The sequence below is a fragment of the Penicillium canescens genome, assembly GCF_028828765.1.
Source record: "Penicillium canescens strain IBT 15451 chromosome Unknown utg000011l_segment0_segment0, whole genome shotgun sequence".
Taxonomy (NCBI): domain Eukaryota; kingdom Fungi; phylum Ascomycota; class Eurotiomycetes; order Eurotiales; family Aspergillaceae; genus Penicillium; species Penicillium canescens.
Window position 1 is genome coordinate 809,660 of NW_026703973.1, and position 16,912 is coordinate 826,571.

At 48.3% G+C, this 16,912-nt stretch overlaps 7 protein-coding genes across 7 annotated transcripts; 6 read left to right on the forward strand and 1 right to left on the reverse strand.

Moving 5' to 3' along the window:
- Positions 1-48: 48 nt before the first annotated feature.
- On the reverse strand, positions 49-441 carry N7446_013040 (gamma-glutamylcyclotransferase family protein; the record flags this gene model as incomplete). The annotated part of the gene is made up of 1 exon (XM_058521782.1): positions 49-441. One exon carries the CDS (start codon positions 439-441, stop codon positions 49-51), a length of 393 nt encoding a protein of 130 aa, XP_058365259.1.
- Positions 442-1,539: 1,098 nt separating this feature from the next.
- N7446_013041 (uncharacterized protein) lies at positions 1,540-1,911 on the forward strand (the record flags this gene model as incomplete). The annotated part of the gene is made up of 1 exon (XM_058521783.1): positions 1,540-1,911. The coding sequence occupies one exon, from the start codon at positions 1,540-1,542 to the stop codon at positions 1,909-1,911; it is 372 nt and encodes a 123-aa protein (XP_058365260.1).
- Positions 1,912-5,283: 3,372 nt separating this feature from the next.
- N7446_013042 (SNG1 family protein) lies at positions 5,284-6,734 on the forward strand (the record flags this gene model as incomplete). The annotated part of the gene is made up of 3 exons (XM_058521784.1): positions 5,284-5,401; positions 5,450-6,535; positions 6,586-6,734. The coding sequence occupies 3 exons, from the start codon at positions 5,284-5,286 to the stop codon at positions 6,732-6,734; spliced, it is 1,353 nt and encodes a 450-aa protein (XP_058365261.1).
- Positions 6,735-7,512: 778 nt separating this feature from the next.
- Positions 7,513-9,341, forward strand: phoD (phosphate:H+ symporter; the record flags this gene model as incomplete). Its single annotated transcript, XM_058521785.1, has 3 exons — positions 7,513-8,048; positions 8,100-8,593; positions 8,644-9,341. The coding sequence occupies 3 exons, from the start codon at positions 7,513-7,515 to the stop codon at positions 9,339-9,341; spliced, it is 1,728 nt and encodes a 575-aa protein (XP_058365262.1).
- A 613-nt stretch (positions 9,342-9,954) lies between these two features.
- N7446_013044 (uncharacterized protein) lies at positions 9,955-11,085 on the forward strand (the record flags this gene model as incomplete). The annotated part of the gene is made up of 1 exon (XM_058521786.1): positions 9,955-11,085. One exon carries the CDS (start codon positions 9,955-9,957, stop codon positions 11,083-11,085), a length of 1,131 nt encoding a protein of 376 aa, XP_058365263.1.
- A 2,037-nt stretch (positions 11,086-13,122) lies between these two features.
- Positions 13,123-15,368, forward strand: N7446_013045 (uncharacterized protein; the record flags this gene model as incomplete). Its single annotated transcript, XM_058521787.1, has 10 exons — positions 13,123-13,267; positions 13,324-13,376; positions 13,434-13,706; positions 13,760-13,837; positions 13,890-14,285; positions 14,340-14,370; positions 14,426-14,450; positions 14,542-14,831; positions 14,890-14,975; positions 15,030-15,368. 10 exons carry the CDS (start codon positions 13,123-13,125, stop codon positions 15,366-15,368), a joined length of 1,716 nt encoding a protein of 571 aa, XP_058365264.1.
- Positions 15,369-15,423: 55 nt separating this feature from the next.
- N7446_013046 (uncharacterized protein) lies at positions 15,424-16,362 on the forward strand (the record flags this gene model as incomplete). The annotated part of the gene is made up of 2 exons (XM_058521788.1): positions 15,424-15,473; positions 15,804-16,362. The coding sequence occupies 2 exons, from the start codon at positions 15,424-15,426 to the stop codon at positions 16,360-16,362; spliced, it is 609 nt and encodes a 202-aa protein (XP_058365265.1).
- Positions 16,363-16,912: the final 550 nt, after the last annotated feature.

Consider the following 16,912-nt stretch of genomic DNA (forward strand, 5'->3'; position numbering starts at 1 on the left):
ATGACCCAAGAAGGTAGTTTAGATATCGACGAGTGGGCCTCAACAAAGCTAGGAACGTTCCTGATTCAGTTTCCAATCTTTCAAATCAAATGTTCCAGCACGAAGCGATGAAAATTCTCCGTTCCAAACGAACGTCTTCCCGTTAACCCGACCTCTACCATCGAGATCAATAACGCAATCTTGGAGATCGTAGGCACCAGTCTCATAAGCGGTCCCATAAGCGATCAGACTATCTCGTTCCTTGCTCGTCCGAACCTCAAACGCCATGCCGTGAATGACGTCCTCTGGCGATCCACGCACTAGAGCCGGGTATTCTCCCCACATCTTGCAGTCGCAGCCAACGATTTTCGCCGAGTGGAGTTCATGCCAGCCCGGTTTTTCTAGGATTTCGGCGAGCTTGGGACGGTCCATGAGGCTACCGTAGAAGAAGTAATATTCCATTTTGAATGTGTTGTATTTTGTATTTGGGTGATTTGAAAGGTGAGTTAGAACTGGGGAGTTACAACTGGGGAGTGTGGATGTAGTGACTCAGAATGGGATTAAGCCTCAGGCCCGATGCTCAAACGGGTCTTATGATGGATAATGATACAATGGAATGATAGTGAGTAAAAATGTAACTTTTTGTTTTGCTGTATTTCGCATAGTATCGTGAGGATACCAAGGTTCGACTTCACCTGACAATACCTTGCCGATCCTCGGAATAACAGTCGACGAGACCGGGAAGCCGATAAGTCATCCCACGTGTAGAAATGATCTCTCGATCTGAAATCTTTTAATATTTAAAATTGTGGGTACAACATTCTGGCCCTGGTACCTGGAGGCGTCACTGGTAAAGACAAGATAAACTGGACCATGGTAGATGTCAATCAAAACAAGAGAAACTAGATTGCATGTCGATCGCAACAAAAATTTCACTTCGCCGATCGCTCAGATGGCAGCCGCATGGTTGCCACTTGATTTTTGCCCAGCCACCCCGAGATCGTATGTTTTTGCCCCCCGAACGAAAATAGAAATTCAGAGGAAGAACTGGTGAGTTAGAGCGACTGGACCCTGCCACAGATCATTCCCAGGCCACCGATGCCCTTCCTGATGGAGGGTACGTACGCGTCTGCGTAAGACAGCGCTCCCCACCTCCCCAAAATAGTCTAAATGATCGTCGTTCGGGATGAGGTCATTGGGAATGAACCGTTGTCGGGGCTCGTAGTCAACGTTGTTGCTATGCTTAAGCGTAAGCACACGAGAGAGTGCGGAGATGGAATTTATGTATATGCATGTCAGAAAATGTGCAGGGCCAAGGCCAAGTATACGTATGCCCATGAACGTAATCGGTGGCTGAAACCGAAAAGGGAGCGGAACCCAAAATGTCTGTGGATCCACACAGTATATTAAACTGGAGACTGGTCCCTGAAATCGTTGAACTTATATTTAAAGACTCCAGACCCTATTCTGATCTCTGATCTTTGATCTCCGTGTTCTATATTCCCTAAAGGCCAGGCCTCCATATACATTCGTTCAAGCAACTACTACCACCCCACCAACATGTTGCCCTCCTCTCTCCGCCTGTGCTTCCTAACCGCAACCCTCTTCCTCATCAACATGACAGCGGCCTTCCCCCTTATCAGCCGCGAAGTCGAATGGTCCTTCACGCTTTTCCCAACCTCCTCTTGCAACGCAACCGGCGACCCCCACGCCGGCTCTGGGAGTACAGGCTGTCGCGCAGACCTCAACAGCGTCGCCTCCGCCTACACCCTCCACTCCGTCGCCGAGGGCTGTCGCATCGAATTCTTCGATAACACAATGTGCGACGAGACCGAGCTCTCCGATGTCGCTGGCCAGATCACTTCCACCAACACATGCCGCATGGCCGGTCCCCGACGCCGGTACGGCTCTTACCAGGTGACCTGCGAGTGAATGCGATACAATACACTTCTACGGAGACATTTGAATAGTGTCATTTATGATCTCAGGCTGGCTTTGGATCTATTGCGCGATTTCAAATTTTTTTTTTTTTGGCTTCGTTGTTTTACGTCGGACATTCATTGATCCCTCGGGCGCGGAATATAGATAGAATTTTAATGATACCCTTTAGACAAATGAAACGAATTAACGATCTTCATTCCATTCTCGTGTCTGCGCTTTTCTTCATATTATGCTCTCAGTGCTGGAGGCCTGTCTTGAGGATGTCGATCACTGTGGTCTGTGTGTTCAGGGATGCGCCGTCTCGCTCACCGGCGCTGGAGGTCTATGCGGCCAGGAGATGGCGCGATAGGGGCAGAAATTGCTCCGTACGCGTACACTTTCCCCTCACATTTATCCCGTCGATTTGATGTACAGATCAAATCAACTACAGTCAACTCTCGCTTATACCACAGCATACTATCCAAGCCAAATTACGTGGTATAATTGAGTTGTGTTTTGGTGAGAGGATGACATAATATTTGACAAGCTAACTCTAAGCCCTAATACCTATTTAGTCTTCCATCCCATCATCTGATCCAAAGTCACCTGACGTTTCTCATCAATCTGAATCCTGCCAAAGTCGCTGATTAAGCTCTCAATTTGTCTAATATGGTCCGAGGTACCCTTTTCTTTGCTACAAACCCATAGTAGGATATCCTGGAGGCTGTCCAATATAGCAGAATTAGACAGAAGCTCAGGTGGGGGCCCATCAATGTCAATATCCTGAATTTCTGAGGTTGTTGGGGCAATATATATATCTTGCTCATTGGTCTCATCTCGCCCTTCAGTCCCATCTTCTAACATGTCTTCGTCCGAAGGGTTCAAAAACTCGTCAAATGGCACAATATCTTTATCACCAAGCTTATCAATTGCTTGATTATATAGACTTTCAATCTCATCACTCAATCCGGGCTCGGAAAATAGTGCAGACTCAGGTGCGGACTCGGGCGCGGACTCAGGTATAGGTATAGACTTTGGACTAATCAAAGTACTTTGTTTAAAGCAATTGATAATCGTTTGGTCTGATACACTTGTTCTCCAAACTTGCGTTACCCAGGTAACAGTATAATAAATGCTCATTCTTTGTTTTGGGTCTATCCCACGATCAAGAAAAGCAATCATATAGCGCATCCATTTCTTCCGATAATGGTGCTTCAAGTTTTGGATAATACCTTGGTCCAAGGGTTGATAAATTGAAGTTGCGTTTGCTGGCAAAAAAACAACCGTAATCCGGGGTGGTGGTGGCGCTCGCTGGAGTCCAATAACATGTGGTGAAGCATTGTCTAAAAGGAGCAAAGCTTTCTTATCTAAGGGAATACGCCCATAGAAAGATCGCAACCAGTCCTCCATAATGTCATGACGCATCCATGCTGCCTTGTTGTGACGCCAAACACATCCCAGAGCTCGGAAATTAACCCCCGGAGTGCGCGAGGGGTTTTTGCTGTGCCAATCAACCATAAAGGGACTCGATCGGAACCATCCGCATTTGATGCAACAACAATAGTGATTCGTGTTTTATCAAGCTTTTTGCCAGCAATTTTTCCCTTTGAAAGACCACCATTTGGCATACGTCGCCAAAATAGGCCAGTTTCATCCATATTGTAGATTTCGGACGGTTTGAATTGATTGCAAATCGATTTGGTGCTTTTGATCTGATCATGTACCGAGGATGGGACTGAGGCAGCTTCTCCGTGGAAAGTATGATATTGAAGAGAGTGGCGTTGTTTGAAGCGAGTTAACCAACCCTCAGAGAATTGAGGTTTGGTCCGATCTTTGTATTCCGGTATTTGTCTCCAAAGCTCAGCTGCTTTAGTTTGGATCAAAGGGCCATTTATTGGTATTCCATTGCCAATATGGTTATCTGCCCAGTCATATAGCTTTTGGTCCAATAATGGCCAATGAGAGGATGAAGATCGTTTGTTTGCCCCTGCAGGGCCCGTATCAAGATAATTGTATTTGGATGAAAGGATCCTTGATATGGTTGACCGGTCAATCACTTGTTTGAATTGGTCCTCAAACCACTTAGCACATGCAGTCTGCGTGGGCTTTGGGCTAGTATTAGACCAAAATGCCCGTAGTGCCTGTTTCTGCGCGTCTGATATACCCAATTTGGTACGCTTTGGTCCCATTCTGACGCGCTTGGGTGGGGTCGGGAGGGTAGGAGAGCTTGTAGATTGAGGCATTCTGATTGGTTGATTGCGCTGACTAAGCAGATTTGAGAGGAAGAAAGTGTGGTAAAACAAAATGTGTTATATTCTGTCAATTTATATGGAAAAAACTGGAATGAAGGGGCCATCCAAGCAAGGGATGTGTTATTATCAAGAATGTGCAATATCCCACCGTGGTATAAGCGAGAGTTGACTGTACTTGTATGCACGGATTACCCCTGTAAGCTTACTGCAGGGTCGGCCTTTTGAAACGGGGACACGCAAGGGCGGGCAACCTGATACATATACCCCGGGGGCTAGTTCCCGGGCGTGAAGGGATGATTGGTCCCTGAAGATAGCCAAACGCTTAATTTACTAGGGTTCCCGCACTTAATGTGAATCAGGCTATGTCGCATTGTGGTTGGGTTGGGCTGGATTGCTTCATTTGCAGCTTGGTCCTTGCATTTTGTAATCTCTTTGCAAAGGTATACACTTGAGAATTACATCCGTTCAGATCCCCATTTTTAAACAACTATAGCCCGTGGCGCTGGGAAACGGGCAAAAAGGAGGTGAAAAAGAGAGGTCAAAGTAGGGCGAAAACAATGTATGAAACAATATACTCGCGTCTATTCAATACTTCATCGCTCTGAACGCACACTTATGACCCTTGTTGTAGCACCAATCGTATACCCTGAGTCCTGAAGACGCCTACGGTACCATATCCGGAAACTTTCCCGAAGATTAAGTGCAACCCTCAGTCGTTTCTTGTGCTTTTGGGGCGACACATCTACCTGTCCTAGTAGCTTCGTCGGTCGCTACCCTAAAACTATCATTCATGGAATTATTTAAAGCGTTAAACGCTCGAATGATAGAGCAATTCATACTTGGTCGTTGTGTTCAATCGCCAGTCCACCAAAATTGGCCGGATATATACACTTTCCGACATACGGGCTTAGCCTCTGAGATATACTATCGAAAACTTACCCTTGAAGAAATTCGTGTCCAATTCTCTTTTGCTCAATGAGATCTGCTAGTCCCTAGGAGATAAGCCAGGGACTTTCCCGAAGTGGAATACCCGAACTACATCGCCGGAAACGGTCGTCGCATAGCAACGTCGTGGCATCACTACTTATATGTACCTTTCGCAAATTTTCACCTATTCACCTTCGAGCCCAGTATGACTGCCAAAATCGAGGCATTGGAAGGCGAGGAAGTTCCCCCGGCGCCCGTCTCATTCTTCGATTCATCTTTGAAGGAGACGCGACAGCGGGTATTCTACCAATGGGCGCGCACCCGTGAGTAAAGTCAATGCAGAGAATGCAAGGGATACTAACCAAGTCCAGTATCCATCCTCTGCATCTTCATCTTTGTCGTTCTTTCTCTCTTCTGGGGCTCCCAATACAGCACTGAAGCCAAATACCCAGCACTGAATGTCTTTGTCGTTGACTTTGATGGCCAAGTCGATCCCTATCGCACCAATGACACCATCATCGGCCCTGCAGTGACAAATGTCACCAAGAAAATCCTCGCCTCCGACAATCGTCACCTTGGCTACACGATCAAATCGCCCGCCGACTTCAACAATGATCCATGGGCGGTCCGTCAAGCCGTCTACGACGAGCACGCCTTTGCCGCCGTAATCGTCAACCCAAACGCGACGACCTTGCTCCGTGCCGCCGTCTCCAACGGCAACACCAGCTACGATCCCTTCGGTGCAATTGAAACAATCGTCGTCACTGCCCGCGACCAAATCACCTACTACATGTACATCAATCCGGACTTGTCAATCCTACAGGGTATGGTTCTAGCAGAGTTCGGCCCACGGTGGGTCCAGAACCTAATCTCACAGTCGACGACCAATCTATCAACCGTCCCCCCGCAAGTGATCAACCCGGGAATTGGCTTTACGAACATCGATCTCCGCCCCTTCACGCCGGCCGTTTCCGAACCTGCCGTGACGATCGGCTTGATCTACCTGATCATCATTGCATTCTTCAATTTCCCGTTCTTGATGCCGATCCATGCGCAGTTCATGAAGCCGGGCAGTCATCCCCCTCTGAAGGTTGCGCACTGGATCGTCTGGCGTATAGTATCTGCTATCGTGACGTACTTCTTCCTCTCGCTGTTTTACTCGCTTGTGTCTCTGGCTTTCCAGATTCCGTTTAGTAACTCGCCAGCTCCGGATACGCTATCTGCGAATAATGCGAATACATACGGTCGTGGCTCGTTTGTTGTCTTTTGGATGTTGAATTGGGTGGGTATGGCGGCGCTGGGACTGCCTTGTGAGAATATGGCCATGGTCATGGGCTTCCCGTGGAGTTCGCTCTTCCTTATCTTTTGGGTTATTACCAATGTTGCTACTGCGTTCTATCCTATTGAGTTGGCATCTGTGTTTTATCGCTGGGGTTTGGCTTGGCCTTTGCATCGCAGTAAGTTTTGGTTCTCCGGTCTGATTGGGGTTGGGCTGACTTTGACACAGTTGTTGAGGCGTTGCGTACGATCTTGTTTGGTACACATTCGCGTATCGGATTGGACTTTGCGGTTCTTTTCATTTGGGTCGCTGTTTCTTTGGCCTTTTATCCCTTTGCGACTTATATCATGCGGTGGAAGACGAAGCGCGGACTTTGAGGGTGTTACTGCTAATATACTAATTGAATAGACGCCCGTGCTCGGGTGTGAAAAGTTTTAATGGAATTCTTGATATCGATAGGGTTGCGGTATAGACCAAGAAAATGACGTAGTGAGCCAGTCCTTGTACACTTTCGCCTTGTCCTAGGTACATCTATGCGCAAGTATTTACATTCTGAGTAATCCCAAAGGAGACGTTCTAGATCAATTATTAAAGCCACAAGTAAAACTCCGGAATCAAATGTGTTACCCCGGATGTATGGAACGTACAGCCGGTCTGATGTCTCCATGACATATCTTACTGCTAGTTGCCCGCTCTTCCCAGGTTTACTTCCCGAGATTGTCCGGTTATTCACACACTGCGTGGGACAAGACCGTATCTGAGACTGAATAATCCTCCGAAATGAACACAAGAGAACACGATCATTGGAGCTCCGGCATCAATATCCGAGACTGGTAGATTCCCTTGGTCCCAGATAGCCAGGGACAAACCAAAGCGAAGCACAACCACCAATTTGTGTGCTGTTCCCCATGTGCTTGATCCTGACCTTCTCATTCGCTGAATCGATTTAATGCACCATCCCCAAAATGTACCTGCTCAGCCCTACAGATTTGCTGCAGGTGTCAGGTACCTGTAGGGCAGGCCTGTTTGGACTGTAACCGTCATGCCCTTTGCGATGACCATCTCTCTTATTTCTTTCTTTTCCCCTCTTCTTCTCGCGTTCTGATTCATCTCTCATCTCAGACACGATCCGCTTTGACCTCAAATTCCAGCACGATGGAAGCTCCTCGTGAAACCGTCGCGATGGCAGCTGATCCCTTCCATGAACAAGATCGTGCTGAGGAAGCTTGCGCTGAGAAAGCTCGTGAACGTCGTTACCGTGCCCTGGCAAAGATCGACGAAGCTCCCTTCGGCTGGCAGCATATCCGCGCCGTCGTTGTTGCCGGCGTCGGTTTCTTCACTGACAGTTATGACATCTTCGCCATCAATCTGGCTGTCGGCATGCTAGGTGTTGTCTACTGGCAGGGCGAGCACAAAGGCAAAATCCCCTCCGCTTCCGACACTGCTATCAAGGTCTCGACTTCTGGTGGAACTGTCATCGGTCAGTTGTTTTTCGGCTGGCTCGCGGATCGTATTGGCCGCAAGCGTATGTATGGCATTGAGTTGATGATCATCATCATGGCTACGCTTGCTCAAGCTCTTTCGTCTGCCTCTGTTGCTATTTCCATCACTGGTCTTCTCGTCTTCTGGCGTGTCATCATGGGAATTGGCATCGGTGGTGATTATCCTCTTTCTTCGGTTATTACCTCTGAGTAAGTTGTGCGAGGCCCAAGAGGAATACAAGTGACTGACTTCCTGGATAGGTTTGCGACTACCAAATGGCGTGGTGCCATGATGGGTGCAGTCTTCGCCATGCAAGGATTTGGACAATTCGCTGCTGCTATCATTGCTTTGATTGCAACTGCTGGCTTCAAGATATCCCTGGAGTCTGCCAAGGATGTTGGTCACTGCACCGGTGCCTGTCAGATGGCAGTTGACAAGATGTGGCGAGTGATCATCGGATTCGGAGCAGTACCTGCCTGTTTCGCGCTTTACTACCGCCTCACCATTCCCGAGACTCCCCGCTTCACTTTCGACGTCCAACATGATCTCGTCCAGGCCGATGAAGATGTCAATGCCTATCTCAGGGGTCGAAGCGAAGGCCATCCTGATGAGATTGATCGTGCCCGCATCCTTCACGGTAACACATTTGCACCTCCTAAGGCGGGTTGGCGAGACTTCGTTCACCACTTCAGTCAGTGGGAGAATGGCAAGGTTCTTCTTGGTACTGCTGGATCGTGGTTCTTCCTGGACGTCGGTAAGTTTGGCACCACGGATATGAATTTGACATAGGCTAACTCTTTGTAGCCTTCTATGGCCTGGGTCTCAACAACTCCATTATTCTCTCGGCTATTGGCTGGACTGGAGGCAAGAATGTCTACGAGGTCTTTTATCGCAACGCGGTAGGCAACTTGATCCTGATCTGTGCCGGCGCAATCCCCGGTTACTGGGTCACCGTTGCAACTGTGGACACCCTCGGCCGCAAGCCCATTCAGCTAATGGGATTCGGAATGCTCACAATCCTATTCATCATCATCGGATTTGCCTACAATAAATTGATCCACACCCACAATGGCCTTCTCGCTCTGTATGTCATTGCCCAGTTCTTTTTCAACTTCGGACCCAATGCCACTACATTCATTGTACCTGGCGAATGCTTCCCTACCCGCTATCGATCTACCTCGCATGGAATCAGTGCTGCAACTGGCAAGCTCGGAGCAATCATCGCACAGTGTGTTTTCGGTCCCCTCGTTCACCATGGCGCAAAGAAGCCCGACGATTCGCCTTGGCTCAACCACGTTATGCAGATCTTCTCTCTGTTCATGCTCTGTGGCTTTGCTACTTCTTGGTTGATCCCCGAGACCAAGCGTCAGACTTTGGAGGTTCTCTCTGGTGAGCCGGACCCATCTGCTCCCGCCAGCCCGTATGTCTTCGCCAAGGACGAGGGCAAAGATGACCCCCTGACTCCACATGCCATCACTACCTCGACTGTTCCCGTTGGCTAGAGGTGTCAGCGACGATACGCTAGAGAGTGAAGTGGTGCCTAATCTATCTTTGTCCCTTTTGAGACATGCAGTCTCCACATGACTGGTTTATTGACTGCTAATCGTCGGTCTTGTGCTGAGATCTGCGAATTCTATGATTTTTCCCTGCTGCTTCTCAGCAGAAATAGTCACTAATACAGGTTGTATTGCTGGTGAAAATTTTCAAGCAACGTAGATGTTATTTACTGTAGTTTGGACCATGATGTAACATACCGGCTCATCTCTACGTATTATATCCTTCGGAGGATTATGAAGCTGTAATCTCGTCCCAGGAAATGAGGGAGTTTCCTATTTTAGCTTTTGAGATTTCACGTGCTTGTACACTCAGTGAGAAAAGTGATTCATTTTCTGGCTTCGTTTTTTTCTCTCTCCCTTTTCTGTCAACAATCACCTTGGATTCCAAAGATCCCCATTTCAACTTCCGACATCTTTGTTTATTGACTCGACTATCTCGAGGCTCATGACGTGACCTCCTTCCAAACTACACATGGCACGTGTGTGTCTTTCACAAATCCAACGAGAGGAAGAAACTATTTCTGCGCGGAAGTCTCACCGCATGCAAGACGTGTCCAACATGCGACCAGATCCAGTGATTCTCACTTCAGTGAGTGGGTGCGCAAAGACTGAAGTACCTCAACTGGCCAACCAAGTTTCCAATAAGCAGGTCGACAGTCAAGAAGACAAAAAAGAGATACCACCTTCCCTGGACACAACGCGCACCGATACGCCAACGACTGACGCGAAATCGAACAACACCATCCAAGTCTCACGCGTAACGACCTCGTTTGCAACGGAGAGAGAAGACCTCATCGGGGCGTTGAAACTCATCGCAGAATCCATCGCCCAGCAGCGTCAAGTTGCCGCCCAGTCAATTATACATCATTGGCTCAGCTGGGTTGTGATGGGGATTGTCTTCGCCGGCATCTTCTTCGTTATGTACAACGATTCCTCCGACTGCGGACGTATAATCTTGACCTGCACCGGGGCTCTGATGGTCGGGCTCCTTCTTACAAGAAATTCTGTGGCCGGGTATCTCGATCTAGCCGAAAACACTGGAACATGGAAGTGGCTGTACGGTCCAGATGAAAGTGAGAATATTCGGAATACAGAAAAGTGGAGAAATTATCGCCCGCTGAAGAAACACCAGCTTACCTCTGAGAATGCTTACGATATTGTTGTGATCGTTCGATATCAAAGCGCTGTCATTGCTACCCTCGTTCTCAGAGTCGTGCGTTGTGATCAGCTAAATTCCAAGTCGGGTATTCGGAGAACCGCATCGCAACGACCGATAGGACAGAACCATGCTGCTTTCATCCGTGCATTGACCGTCGCATATCGGTACAGGTACCTTGGACTTGGAGGTGCTCTTCTTCGTGTTGCTGTTATGATGCGTGAAGAAAACAACTGGAAATCAATCGAATTCGCTGATCGACACGCAATGTCGCCGCAGGTGCTCCCTAAGCACTTCATCTTCTCTTCTAGCGGGTTGGCCAGGGCATGGGTGGATCGTCTTCGGGATATAGTTTTAGAGTACCAAAAAGGTTCTGGCGAATTTCCTTGGCTCCTGGATGAGGACCATAAGGCCCGCGATGGAAAGTTGCCCCCGTATCTACAGCTCGACGTTCAATTTGAGAAATTGAAAGCGACGCAGATTTCGGGGGAGATGTTGTTGTCGTATTCCAACTATCCTAATGAGCACTGGTGAAGACTTCCAAGTGCTCTTGAAGAATACTGCTTACTGTTCTGATGAGTCCCTAGCTGTTCAGACGGGGAAAAAATGTATCAACGTTCCAAAATCCATTCAATGCTCGCTCTTTTGTTTCGTGCTATTTCTTCTAGAAACTTCACTGCTTTCTGAATCGCTTCAAGTCCCTCGACATAGTTTCCGAATAATGCAACCCCAAGTGTCGTGACAAACTCATGCTCAGCTTTGTCAATATGACGGTTATAGTAGCCACGTTTTAGCTAAATTCGATACGATACACTCTTAAAATACGATTATACTAATTTATATACCTTCGTATTCGTCTTATCCTTTCGTGACTCTTAATATCGGCTATTTTACGGTGTCAAAAAAGCATATTCCTATCTAGTAGATTCGTAGATAAAGCTTAGTATAAGTCGAATCAATAAATACGACTTTCTTATAGCTTATCCTTAGGTACACCATCGCGGTCTATCAGCGTAATATTCCTATTATGGTTACTTCTTTGCCCGGTCGGGTTATTGGTGCTTTGGTCTTTTATAGGAAAAGTGGGGCTTGGGGCAAGGCTGCTGTTTGGGAGGCTTCTATGTGGGTTTTGAGTGGTACTGCGCTTGTTTGGGAATTGTATTTATACGTGGAGGGGTCTGGGGAGGGAGTCAGTACTACAGCTATATATAATATTCAATGTTTTATCCCATTCCATAAGTGTTTACGTGGATGAACGAATTGAGTGATTCCGGATACTAGCAGTGTGCTAATGCCAAGGGAGAAATAGATGCTTAATATTCATCCTTAGAGCAAGCAACATGCATCGACGTGGATACCACCGACGTCGTCCAAGCATTTCCAAAACCAAAGGAGCCAATAAAACAGCCTCAAAAGGAGCCGAATACCCGGCAAGCCAGAAAAGAACGTGTAAGCAACGCCCGCCAAGATACACCAGACCATAACGCGACCGACCATTTTCCGACCCCCCAAATCCCCGGACCAGCTTTTCTGGCTCAATACTGGGAAACTGGAGAAAGGCGACCCTTAACATCAAGACCCCCTTTTATCCATGTCCCGCAAACACCACACCACAACCGGCTAATCCGCTGCTGACGTTGGTCGTGTGGTTGTTGTGTAGGCTTGCCGGCAATAGGACGACCCGTCCGGAGCCGATTCGCGGAAGCTTGAACTTGGCTGCGGGAGGGGCAGCGTGGCGTGTGGATAGGGACAGGGGGTTATCAGGCTAAACCGGGTGAATTCAGCCCGTGGCTTGGGGGTGGGGATTTTGGGCTGGTTTGGGCTGGTTAAATCGGGTGTTTTGGGTTGTGGCTTGGGGTTACTTCTGAAGGCATGTGCGCACCTATATTATATACAACCTTGACATTATTTCAGGGAATATGATATGGCAAATAAAGAGAGTGACGGATGGATGAAGCATCTCCAGATTTCGAAACGCGCGGGGTCCGGGGGTCTCCATATGGAGAGTGTGGGGCTAATCCTTCTCTTGTCCGAGTTGATGTCAAGAGAATACCCGATGTTAAGCCGGTTGAATGGTTTGGTGAAGCAATTCGCATGGGATGACCGTTCTGGATGTTGGATCGAATCGCGAGATCCAGCCAGCATACTTTCAAGCCACACTGTGTGTATACGGTGCAGCACTTCCATTTAGCCAGCCGTGTCTCGGCCTCTAAATATCCACGGCTAAATCCCTGACTCGCATCGCGCACGGCCCATCGATGTTGCAACTGTTGTGCCGTCTCATCGAAAGGCCGGGTGGTCGGGCCACGCCTAAGAACGAACGCGCCACGAAGCTTAGTCGCCAATGGGCTGATACCTCCATTTTGTTTTCCCCATGGGGCTAAGGTCCCGGGGATAGTTGGCCCTCATTATCCGTAGTACCCGGTCGAATAAATAACATGCAGATACCCTTGTAGAGAACGTGCAGGCATTTATTTTCTGCTTCTTTGTCGCACCCGATCCGAGTCCGTTTTCCCACCTGGCGTGGATATTATCCTGTTTCACATAACTTTGTCGGCCTTTTGATTCATCATGGCTCCCCTTCCTCAGGGCGAGTCGGCCATCTCGGCCAAGCGCGCTGAGCTGTCCGGAAAGGGCGGCTTCAAGGGTCTTATCAGCAACAAGAAGACTACCTCTATTGGGCTCTTCGCGTCACTGGGTGGTTTGGTGTATGGATGTAAGTAGATGATGCTTTGGTCACAGAGTTGGGAATAGTATCTGACCGCGATCCAGACAACCAGGGAATGTTCGCCCAGGTTTTGACAATGAAGTCGTTCCAGATAGCTGTACGTCAATTCCTGGATTTGCAGCACTGCATCTGCTAACAGAAGTTTCTCGCGCAGACCCATAACTATGCTGCACAAACGGGTATCGAGCAGGGAATGTTGACATCTATTTTGGAACTTGGTGCCTGGGTGGGAACCCTGTTCAACGGATACCTCGCCGACGCACTGGGCCGTCGTGTTACAGTTCTCGTCGCCGTGGTGGTATTCTGCATCGGTGTCATTGTTCAAGCGTGCACGGTAAACAAGGACTTCGTCCTCGGTGGTCGATTTGTGACTGGCCTGGGCGTTGGTAGCTTGAGTATGATTGTACCGCTGTACAATGCCGAGTTAGTGAGTAGGCCTTGGGAATCACGGAATCGAAAGCGAAAGCTGACAACTGGAAGGCACCACCAGAAATCCGAGGATCCCTCGTCGCCGTGCAGCAACTCGCCATCACCTTTGGAATTATGATCAGCTTCTGGGTATGTATAATGACAACCTCTCTCGTGAGATCTTCAGCCCTGACGTCTCCAGATCGGTTATGGAACAAATTATATTGGCGGAACTGGTGAAACACAATCAGATGCTGCATGGCTGGTCCCAGTCTGCATCCAGATCCTCCCAGCTCTCGTCCTGGCTGCTGGTATGATGATGTTCATGCCCCAGTCGCCGCGTCACCTGATGAATACCGGCCGCGAGGAAGAGTGCCTTACGACCCTGGCTCGCTTGCGTGGCACATCTGAGGATGATCTCCTTGTTCGAATTGAACATCTTGAGATCAAGAGTTTGTATCTGTTTGAACGGGAGGTAGCTGCTGAGAAGTACCCCAATTATCAGGATGGGTCCTTCTCTAGTCGTTTCAAGATCGGTTTCTATGACTACCTTTCCTTGGTCACTAATAAGTCGCTCTTTAAGCGTACTGCTACTGCCGTATGTTTACCCTTCAACGTGGATATTCCTCGACTCTTGCTGATGATATCTCAGTGCATGATCATGGTGTTTCAACAATGGAATGGTAGGAAAACCAAGGCTCTCCTCTATGAACTTGTTACTGATATCATATCGTTTAGGCATCAACGCTATCAACTATTACGCGTAAGTCCTTGGCGATCGAAAGATGGGACGGGACACCCTGGATCCCACATTCCCTGAAGAATGATAGTGCAGCAGTGCTAACGTCTTGGAGACCCTATATCTTCAAAGATATGGGTCTAGGAGGCAATACCGTTTCGCTACTTGCAACAGGTGTAGTTGGCATCGTGGAATTCCTCTTCACAATCCCTGCCGTCCTTTGGGTCGATCAGATTGGACGTAAAAAGATCCTCATCGCTGGCGCGATCGGAATGGCCTCGTGTCACTTTATCGTCGCCGGTATCATTGGAGCCTACCAGCACTCATTTGACTCGCATAAAGCTGCTGGCTGGGTTGCGATAGTCTTCGTTTGGATTTTCGTCATCAACTTTGCCTATTCCTGGGGTATGTCTGGATCTCTTCGCTGCGGTGGAACATTGCTGACCCCGTTATCTCACCGCAGGACCTGTCGCGTGGATTGTCACTTCTGAGGTATTCCCGCTCAGCATGCGTGCCAAGGGTGTTAGTATTGGTGGAAGCAGTAACTGGGTAAGTTGCACAGCATATGCAAATGTTCGTCGGAGCTAACGGTGTACCCCATAGTTGAACAACTTCGCCGTTGGTACCGCTACATCTCCATTCCTGGAGAAGAGTAACTTTGGTGCATTCATTTTCTTTGGATGCATCACTAGTATTGCTGTGGTGTACGTCATTTTCTTGGTTCCCGAGACCAAAGGTCGAACTCTTGAGGAGATGGACGAATTATTCGGGTCGACTGGTATGGCGGCTGCGGATAACGAACGCAAGGTTCGGATCGAGAGGGAAATTGGCCTCCTTGCTCTCGTGGGCATGGAGCCTGCAGACGAGAAGCGCGAGATCGCAGAGAGCAGGGCGGAGTTCTCAAACCACGAAGAAAATGTCGTCACCGACTTGAAGAATTGAGCGGCCGTCAAAGTTTTATACTGGCCGTGTCAATTACTCAGTAGGGCTGATCGACATGTTCGCTCTCGAAACCGGAAACCGAACGCTGTCAAGGGTTGATCGACAGTAAGTCGACATGATACCCGCATAAATAGTTGTGCTATACATCTGGACTCTCAATCTTAGCCGGTTATACTTTATGTGAGGTACTACCCCCTGACTATTCCTTTGTACATGCATGATACATATCACATGCGATCGTATAATGATCTGTCAGACCACAAAACAGTCATGCTAGGCAAACCTTTTCCGGGGTCACTTTCTATGTATAGCAGTGGAGACTGGGCTCGCTCCGACCAGTCACATCGATCGTCAGGCACTATTGTCTTACTTGAACCTGCGATAGATTAACTCTGGATCCTGGCAATTTGTTTGTTTCGATTCTTTTTATTCAAGCCATCCCATCATCCCGATTTTCTTTTTCTTCCACCTACTTAAACCCAGTTTCTCAAACTATCACCTCAACTCCACCTGCATCCACATCCACACCTACAACCAAAATGTCTACCACCACAACCTCAGTCAGCGCAACCAACACTGCCAGCTGCGGCGGCAGCGTCTGGCAAATCCCAACAACAGACGCCGCCTGCGCCGCCATCATCAGCGGCAACGTCACCGACGTGATGGACCAGTGCTGCAAGGACGCTTCCCCCGCAAGTACGACAACGACTGCGGCATCTACTGTCTCGCCCAAGGCCAGGATATCGGCACCCTCCAGTCCTGCATTACCAGCAAGAGCGGCAACTACCACGACGTCTTCTGTAACACTTCTCGACAGAATGCGACCGCCACTTCTGCTGCCACTAAGGCTTCTTCTACATCCTCTGGCACTACCGGTACTTCGACTTCGACTTCGACTCACAATGCTGCTGTTGCGAACCAGCCCGTGTCCAAGTCTGGGCTTGGCCTCGTGGCTTTGATGTTTGGGTCGGCTTTCATGGCAGCATTTTCTTAAATTAGTTTTGTCTTCGATGGCTTTGGATGACTTACGATGATTTTTCATGAGCGGGCCAACGACCGAGCTTCACATCCTGTGGGCTTGGCTTTATCTTTTTGGTGTATAACTAGCATTGCGCATACATACTGAATTGTTACTGGGTATCAGTAGTATTTTTCACCTGGCACTAATCGTCCAAATTTGTAGAAGATCATCAAGGCATTGGCCAATGAACGTTTTGGATATTTCCAAGGTTGAGCCTCCTGAATCCGGGGAACGCTTGTATAAATTGCGACTTTGGAGAGAACTTCTCTTTGCCGAACTTCAAGTATCAGTGTACTTTGTACTTTTCCTGTTGGTTGAAGATTAATAACCAAAGCGGTACCTTCACAGCATGAAAACGCCAGATTTCGCCCGAAGTCGCCTAAAGTGTTTGAAGTAGGCTATTCAATACAATATAATTCATAATAAATGTACGGGATCATCGATAAATCCAAATTTGTCAGTGTTGAAACTCAGCGAAGGAAAAGGAATATCTGGAGACCCAGTGACGTCATGAATCCCCGCT